Below are 9,611 nucleotides of genomic sequence, written 5' to 3'. Positions count from 1 at the left end.
GTGATATTTCAGTTTTTCTTTTTTAATAAATCTGCAAAAATGTCAACGATTCTGTGTTTTTCTGTCAATATGGGGTGTTGTGTGTACATTAATGAGGAAAAAAAATTAACTTAAATGATTTTAGCAAATGGCTGCAATATAACAAAGAGTGGAAAATTTAAGGGGGTCTGAATACTTTCCGTACCCACTGTATAATACAGTATATACTGTATGCAGTATAAATACACTACATATATAAACATATATTGTATGTACACATTTACACACACACACACACACAGACAGACACACACACACACACACACACTCACCAACAGACAGACAGACAGACACACACACACCAACACACACACACACACACAGACAGACAGACAGACACACACACACCAACACACACACACAGACAGACACACACACACCAACAAAAACACAGACACACACACACACACACACATAAACAAACACACACTGGGTCTCTTGCCTGTAACTCAAAAAGTATTAAAGATATCTTGACATCCTTTTAGATGTTGGTTCTTAACAAACATGTCTTTGAGTATCTTCGTTTTTAAGGCCCAGTATGGTTCAGTTCCAGAGATATTGGGATCTCCGTGTGGCTCCATGAGTAAACACATTGTCAGTGGTCAATAACCCAGTGTATGCAGTCTTGAATTGGCACTCGTGTTCATTTGTTGCTGTTACTGATGTTTGTATCTGATGTCTGCAGGGACGTGTTCATGGCCTGGTGTGCCATCAGAGGACAAAACTCAACCACCGTCACATAGAACCGCACGAACACAAACGAGACGGACAGACGTGTGTGTGTGTGTGTGTAGCGTGGAGCTTTGGCTGAATAAGAACAGCAGAAAAACCCATCGAAGACTCAACGTGAAACCGTTACATGCATCTTCACATGTACAGACTGATTCAGAGAAAAGCAGCGGAAATCTTGGGATTTCTTAAATAGTAATTAAAAAAAGGTGTTCAGGATGGAAAAAGTGAGTATTTAAACAGATTCCCATAATGTAACTGTATATAACTGTGGTATTTGGTGTCAAAGTGCAGGATGGCGGCCATTTTTACCAGGCGTTTTTGTTCTCGTGTCAAAACACGGTCCAGAAACACGTTTTACGCAAGTATGCAAACATATACTTGTTTGTGTGCCTGCATAGAGGGTGTTTCTGCCGTAGAGCATGAGTGTGTGTGTGTGTGTGTGCGATTGAGCACTAAACCGATTCTTAAGCTAATAATGGACAGACTGTTTTAAAACCATGACGTCACTTGTGCGAATGTTCCCGATTTCGGCGCTCGCTTGATTTAATTTTGAACAAGGGCAAAAATTACCATGGTAACCTCAGTTCCTGCCCAAAGTTCCATTGTTACTATGGTTACGGTTACAATAGAACTGTGGTAACTAACCACCGTAATATCAAAACGGCACTGTTTGAGGCGCCGTGTTTATTGTGATTTTATTATACTAGCAGGGCTGGATTGGTAATCGGGCATACCGGGCATTTTCCCGGTGGGCCGACGCACTTAAGGGGCCGACAGAATGTTTTTTTATTTTTTTGCCAAGGACCATCACGCAGGGACAGCGAGCAGCCAGTGGCGCATTGGTTTGTCTCCTGTATTGACAGCGTAAACATCCAATCACAATGCGCTATAGACGGAGCGATGAAGTATTTTGCTCCGCCTATATAAAGACTCCAACTTCTTCCTCGTCGGCTTCTCCCACGTTTTCACAGCAGCTTTATCAAGAACAGGCTTGCTCTGTGGTGAGTGATGCGGGCCAAAGAGCCAGAGAGGAGGAGGAGAGGAGAGGAGAGTAGAGTAGAGTAGTAGAATCGGTAAAGTGCTTGATAGGGACTCGCAGCGGAGGCAGGCATCTAACATATCCTAATGTGTGTGCATGCCATGAGTGTAGAATACATAACAGAGATGGGCACTCGAGTTAGTGACTTGGACTCGAGTCGCATTTTTATAGACTTCAGACTTGACTCAGACTCGACCTGAAATGACTCCAGGCTTGACTCGAGAAAAAGGACTCGTGAAAATGTTATAAGCAACTCGAGTCTTTTATCCTTAAATAACTGATATTCAAAAGGCGGACCACATCCGCCCCGCCCCGGCATCCATCCGAACCGCGAGCCGTAACAGCACCATTTTAAGTGAACGGCGAGCAAAAAAGCGGATCACATAACAAGCGCTCAGGTTCGTTTATGGTAAATATCTTTCAGCGCTATATCCTCTAGTATTTTTATCAAAAGCCAAACGTGCTTTATTCAAGACCTTTCAGCTCCGTGTGCGCTTCTCTCTCTCCGGACGCGCGCCGGCACCGAGTTCAAGAGCTGCGGATGATGCGGTTATTTTAACAACAACAGAAACAACAAAACACAGCAGAAAACAACAATGCTGCAAATATAGCACGGCGAGCCGTAACAGCACCATTTTAAGTGAATGGCGCGTCAAAAAAGCAGAGCGGATCACATAACAAGCGCTCGGGGTCGTTTATGGTAAATATATTTCAGTGCTATATCCTCTAGTATTTTTATCAAAAGCCAAACGTGCTTTATTCAAGCCCTTTCAGCTCCGTGCACTCTCTCTCTCCAGACGCACGCCAAGTTCAAGAGCTGCGGATGACGCGGTTATTTTAACAACAACAGAAACAACAAAACACAGCAGAAAACAACAATGCTGCAAATATAGTTATTTTTCATACTATCTATTTAGCTATCTATAACCTATGACTCTGACTGTTCAAACCAGATGTGACCAGACGTTTCTGATCTACATTTAGCATTATTAATCTGTAGGCTAAGAACACTGCAAAAAAGAATAATGTCATTATAATTGGGAAAATTGTTGTTAGATGGCTAGGCTAGGACTTAAACTCAACAGAAACAGTATTTTTTTTCTGTCACATGGCATCGCATGTATCTAAATGTAAAAATGCAATACTGCTTGGAAGAAAATATAGAGGGTGCGCCTTGGAACTTTAATTGAATACCCCAGACTTATATAATAAATAAATACTTTATTTGTATGGTTTTGTAATATCTGTGTCACATATTTCCTTGTGTAGTAGATCAGACTCTTATTATAGAATTTCATTACAGAAAACATTGTTTTGAACATGGTAATGGATTAAAACAGAGCCTATAAATAACAGGCTGGATGTACAATAACCTTACATCTTAACACCGCTTTTTTTTCTTTTTTTTTTTATAAAGCAGATCATAGAATATTTTGTCTATAGCCTATAAAACAGTTTCTTAAATAAGAAAGATTTCAATATATGAGGATTCTGAATGAGATTTTTTCACCGAGCCATTAAATGACTTGAGACTCGGACTCGTGATTATCCAAAACAACTATATGTGATATGAGTGTGATACATACATACACGCACTACCAGTCAAATTTTTTATTTTTGATTCAATATTTTTATGATTTTTAAAAAAGTCTCTTTGCTACAGTGGTAAATTTATTCATCGCACAGACCAGTTTTTTCGTATCACGTGCGACATACATGTCGCATTGTACAGCCCTGTATACCATTCAAAAGCTTGGAGTCAGTAGAATTTTTTTTTCGTGTTTTTTTTGGGGGGGGAAAGAAATGATAGAAATTAATACTTTTATTTAGCAAGGATGCTTTAAATTGATCAAAAGTGATGATAAAGACATTCATAATGTTACAAAATATTTCCATTTCAGATAAATGCTGTTCTATTCATCATCTGAAAAATTCTACTCAGCTGTTTTCAACATAATAAAAATAATAAATGTTTTTTTGTTGTAGCAAATCAGCATATTAGAATGATTTCTGAAGGATCGTGTGACTGGAGTAATGATGCTAAAAATGTAGCTTTGAAATCACAGGAATAAATTACATTTTAAAACATATTCAAATAAAAAAGTTATTTTAAATATTAAAAATATTTCATAATATTACTGCTTTTGCTGTGCTTTGGATCAAATAAATGCAGTCTTGGTGAGCAGAAGAGACTTCTTTAAAAAGCATTAAAAATCTTACTGTTCAAAAACTTTTGACTGGTAGTGTATATCATATATATATATATAAATGGTGGTGGGCCGCCTGGACCAAAAAATGCCTGGGCCGATTGTTTATCCCAGTCCAGCCCTGTATACTAACAACAGTTATAGACTCTATTTACACGAATGCATTTGGCAGACGCTTTTATCCAAAGTGACTCGAGCTGTACATCTAATTGGTTCATGCGTTGCCTGCGAATCGAACCCGCGAGCTTTAACGCCGTAATTGAGAAACTGTGGCTACTATGGTACATTTTTGCAAAGGAGTGTTTTAATATCTTTTACATTTTCTGAACTTACCGTGACGCACGCTGTGGATTAAAAACGAATAGATTTTATATTGGGGCAAATGTACAGAAACCAACATTATTCATGTAACTGCTCATGAAAATGTGATGGATTTTTCTTTTATTCCTTTGACTTTTTGGACCGTATCATCATCTCAGTTCTCGTACTGTATCGTGTATGTGAGTTGAATAAACAATCAAATGGAAAAAAAATAAAAAGAAATAAAACAGTAATGTGTTTCTTTGGTCATTACGCTTGCTTTATATATTATTAGGATGATTCTTCAATTATAACCTCTCTGTCCCCTACAATGACTAAAGGGACGCTATATAAAATATATAAACACACACATATATATATATATATATATATAAAACAATACAGTCCAATGTAATTGAAGAAATAGACATTTAGAGAAATGTGAAGAAATATATGTTATATGTATATGTTTAAAACAACATAAATGTAACACACACACATTATATCTTTTTAATTCACATGAAGTGGCCTTGTCACGTTTTAACCTTTCTACTCGCGATCACTTCAGCGCTCAACTGTCGTTATAAAGAACAAAAACAACTATTATACACGTATAACCCATCAGAGTTCTGATAATGTCGTATAAACAAAATGAGGGTGAATTTGATGTGTTTTTATCAAGTACCTGAAGAGTAGAGGAGTACAGAGAGAAGGATGAGGGCGAGGCGGGAATCCTCAACGGCCGTTCGTGTCTCGTGAGGGACGCGCATGCGCACAGCGAACATTCTCTCAGTGAGCGCGAAAATACGCTATCCGTAACTATTACACACATAAAATAATCTTTCCTTATGTGAATTCAAACAACTGATTAATAATACTTATAAGATAACATTAAATTAATAACCTTTTCTGTTTGCAACAAAGTGAATTTTTCAAAGAATAGAAATATAAAATAGCAAAATATTTGGTAAAAATTAAATGGTAAAAGAATCAAATTTTTTTGCAGTATATATATATATATATATATGACATAATAGTTGTATAACTTTGATGCTTGTTTTTGCTTATGAAACGTTTTAAACTTTAATAAGACATTTTAATCCTCAAATTTTTGGGAATTCTGTCCTCCTTCATATGTTGGATAAAGTAAACAATAAAAGAGGAGTATTTTTGTAGCAGAAAATTTTCACTAGGTGTCATTACTAACTTCAGCATTTGAGATTAATACAATGTTTTATTATTATTTATTTTAAATCACTTATTTATTTAAATTAGTATATTATTAGTATAATTACTATTACTGATATATTAAAATAAACTAAATTAAAATGCTTCAAGATGTTTTTAATGAGGGGCACACATTTCTTGACACGTCTGGAATCACAAATTATGGCTAATAAATGTTCCTACATCCAGTTTCTGTAAATTAAAACATACATTATGGGCCTTGGAGTCTAAAAGGATAAGAAGCGCAGCTTTAAGACGTGGTCGAAAGTAAAATAGGTGTCACAGTGCAGTTTATTATTACTCAAACACATCATTTAGCTCGAAGATGTTCGTTAAATTATCTTTTTAAACACCATTTAATCAATCTGACAACGCGCGCGCTGCAAACCACGTGCTCCGGCGGGAAAGAGCCGTGCGCGCGGACGGCCAGAAGCGTCAGGGGCAGGTTTTTAAGCGCGAGCGACGCGCAGCACGTGACCGTCAGGGCGGGATTTCATTGGGCCCCGCGCTGGATGACGTAAGCCTCAGGGCGGGAAACGCGGGAAAACAAACGCCGTAATAAACGCCGCCGTTCCCTCCAATAGTCAATTTATAGTTAGCAGATTAACATCACTGACTGCATCTTTTTTCAAACATATCGTGTTTCACGCACGTCTTTCGTTCAAAATAATAATAAACATATATGCTCTAAACAGACACAAAATGGCAGAGAAATAAATAAATAAATCTGACAAAGAGATGAATACAATTAATTTAAATGAGTAAAAATAAAGTAATAAAAACAATCACGTCACTGTTTCTAAATATATTAAAATAAATAAATGTTAAATATTGCTTTGAGCAGTAAATGTGTGTATTTACCTTTATATATATGTTCAATAATAATAAATAAAAAAAATTAAATAGATGCAGAAAGAGGGCGGAGCTAAAGATCAGTCGCGCACATGCGTGTTTTAAAGTGATTTATTCACATCATCATCAGCGCAACTGAGACCCGTTCAAAACTGAACCGACACATTTTAAAGAAGTACCGTCTTTTTAAATCGACATCTTTGAGATCGCATTTATTTTTCGCGTTTTCGATCTCTTCGCGTCGTCCAGTGTGTGTGTCCGCTCTGCGCTGCTGTACTTCAGCGCGTGCGTGTGTGTGTGTGTGTGTGTGTGTGTGTGTGTGTGTGTGTGTGTGTGTGTGTGTGATATTATGGCGGTGAATCTGGATAAAGACGCGTTTTACCGCCGCATCAAGCGACTCTACGGGAACTGGAAGGTACGGAGAGCTCACAAACGCCGCCAGATCATCTCACGGATCATATTCAGACACTTATTGCCGTATGATGTGTTTCTGCGCCTGTGTGATGCTGAAAATCTTCTCTCTCACACATTCTCAGGCCTCGTCTCCGTGTGACGGTTATATAAACCCGCGCGGGCCGCCGCGTTCGTCTCCGTCGCTCTGTCCGGTGGTTAGTTTCTCTCTGGAACGGAATCGCGGAGCTTTGCGCGCGTTTTCGTGTCGTTTTCGTGCGGTTAGCTCATCGGCTAACGCGTTAGCCTGTTAGCGTGTAACGCTTTCGCGACATTTCCGCTCGGCTGTAACGCGCGTTGGAAACGCAGGCGTCAAATACATCCGCGGTCTTTGCGTTTCCTTCGCGTTTTAGTAAATGTTTTTCAGGTAAAGGCTTTATTCGGGCGCAGAAGTTCCGTCTGATGTAGCATTAGCTGCGAGCTAGCTCATATGGACACATGCTGCAAGTAGAGAAGAAAATACTGCTGTCATTTTTAACAGTTGTTTTGTTACAACAAACACTCAAAGGCCTGAGAACTTTTCTTTCCCTTCAGCGCTGCTTCATTGTTCAAGTAATATTTTGAGATTGAGAAGTTTTGTAGATATTATTTTTCTGTAATCTATATGTTTTGTAGAATTTAAATTATATTATAATCTTGTAATGTAATTATTTAAATGTTTTAATTGTAATAATTATGTATTTTTGGGTACTTTATATATTTGTTATAGTATATTATAAATGTTTTTATATATCATACTATTCTATTACATTATTTAATATAATAATTCGATATTACTTTCTTAATACCATGTGTTATAAGTGATTATTTTAGTTTGTAAATTATTATAATATAAAATTATACAATTATAATGTATAAAAAGATTATAATGATTTAATATACTGTATATAATCCATATTATTTTGTTTTATATTATATAATTTGATTATATATTATACAATTATCTGATATTATGATAGTTGTCATTATGTAGGAAATGTAGCTTGTACCGAAAGCCAACAATTATTGTATGGTAGTAAATCTAACCGTTTAGTGCTTTAGAAAAGTGTTTGAATGGATAAGCGTGATATGACGAGCTTCTCATAACCATAATCCTGCTGTTTTTCCCTCACAGAAAGGAGAAGATGAGTTCGGGAAGGTGGACGCCATCGTGGTTTCTGTCGGAGTCGACGAGGAGATCGTCTACGCCAAATCTACAGCCCTTCAGGTGCAACAAAACACTGCTTCTGAAATATTAACAGCATCCGAGCGGTCATCGCATGTTCATTTGTGTTGTCCTCCATCCGCAGACGTGGCTGTTTGGGTACGAGCTCACCGACACCATCATGGTGTTTTGCGAGACCAGGATCATTTTTCTGGCCAGTAAGAAGAAGGTGGAGTTCCTGAAGCAGGTTGCCGTCACGAAAGGCAACGAGAACGCAAACGGGATTCCTCCGATCACGCTGCTCGTCCGGGAAAAGGTATCGCACGCTTCACACCGTACCGTGATCTGAAAACAGGGATTCAAGTGTTCCGTCAGTTCATAAAGAGAGTCACATGCTTCATTCCTGAATGATTCAGCCGTTTGAACGAATAAAATGAATGAATGAATCAGCCGTTTGAACGAATCAATTGAATGAATGATTCAGTGATAAAATCAGTGACTTGCCGCCACCTGCTGGCGGATTCAGTTTCATGATAAATATAGATAAAGTAGAATTAAAATAGAATAGAAAGTGTTAGAGTTAGAGGGTCAAATAAAGGTGGAACAGATGTGTTTTTAGTCGTTTCTTGAAGATGGTTAAGGATGGAACATGGTCATTCCACCAGGAGGGAACAGTTAATGAAAAAGTCAGTGAAAGTGATTTTGTGCCTCTTTGAGATGGCACAATAATACGCCGTTCACTTGCAGAACGCAAGCTTCTAGAGGCACATAACTCTGAAGTAATGAATCATTCATTCAATTGATTAGTTCGAACGGCTGAATCATTCAGGAATGAAGCACGTGACTCTCTTTATGAACTGACGGAACACTTGAATCCCTGTGAAACGTTTTAAAGCAGCGACGGGTTTAAAATCTGATTGTGTGACAGAACGAGAGCAACAAGGTGAACTTCGAGAAGATGATGGAAGCCATCCGCGGAAGTAGAGACGGCAAGACGGTCGGCGTGTTCATGAAGGACAAGTTCCCGGGAGAATACATGAAGAGCTGGAGCGACATGATCACGGCCGAGGGCCTGGAGAGGGTCCGCTTGACTGGCTTTCACACGCAAACCTTACTACACCGATGACATTGCGATCAAATAAGCTGAACGAATGCGTTTCTGGTGGTCTGTCAGGTGGACGTCAGCACGGCGGTGGCGTACACGATGGCGGTGAAGGAGGACGGAGAGCTGGCGCTCATGAAGAAGGCGGCTGCCGTCACCAGCGACGTCTTCACCAAGTTCTTCAAGGAGCGAGTGATGGAGATTGTGGACGCCGACGAGGTTCGTTCACACAAGGCTCGCTCTATCCTTCATGTGGCGCAAACTTTTCAGCTCGCAGAGCCATGAGGGGCAGGAGAAAAGTTAGGGTTTTGTCTTTGAAGAGCCGGAGAAGTTTGGAATCTTTAAGGTTTTGAATGTTTCAGCTTCTGGCTGCATTTATTTGATCTAAAATACAGTAAAAAATATGAAATTATTAGAATTTAAAATAACCTTTTTCTATGTGAGTATCTGTTAAACTGTAATGTATTCCTGTGATGATAAAGCTGTATTTTCAGCATCATTACGCCAGTCTTCAGTGTC

General features: G+C 38.6%; 1 protein-coding gene across 1 annotated transcript in view; it reads left to right on the top strand.

Annotated features, from left to right (window-relative positions):
- Window positions 1–6,471: 6,471 nt before the first annotated feature.
- Window positions 6,472–9,611, top strand: part of LOC107698130 (FACT complex subunit SPT16-like) — a 16,467-nt gene continuing 13,327 nt past the window's right edge. The window contains exons 1-5 of the mRNA XM_016499063.1: window positions 6,472–6,811; window positions 7,961–8,053; window positions 8,136–8,306; window positions 8,919–9,071; window positions 9,165–9,311. Of these exons, the coding sequence (XP_016354549.1) occupies window positions 6,746–6,811; window positions 7,961–8,053; window positions 8,136–8,306; window positions 8,919–9,071; window positions 9,165–9,311 (630 nt within the window). The 5' untranslated portion in view covers window positions 6,472–6,745. The remainder of the gene's footprint in view (window positions 6,812–7,960; window positions 8,054–8,135; window positions 8,307–8,918; window positions 9,072–9,164; window positions 9,312–9,611) is intronic.

This window comes from Sinocyclocheilus anshuiensis, unplaced genomic scaffold (genome assembly GCF_001515605.1).
Source record: "Sinocyclocheilus anshuiensis isolate Anshui unplaced genomic scaffold, SAMN03320099.WGS_v1.1 scaffold2010, whole genome shotgun sequence".
NCBI classification, from domain to species: Eukaryota; Metazoa; Chordata; class Actinopteri; order Cypriniformes; family Cyprinidae; genus Sinocyclocheilus; species Sinocyclocheilus anshuiensis.
The sequence above is the reverse complement of the archived record's forward strand: the minus strand, read 5'-3'. Positions and strand labels throughout refer to the sequence as shown.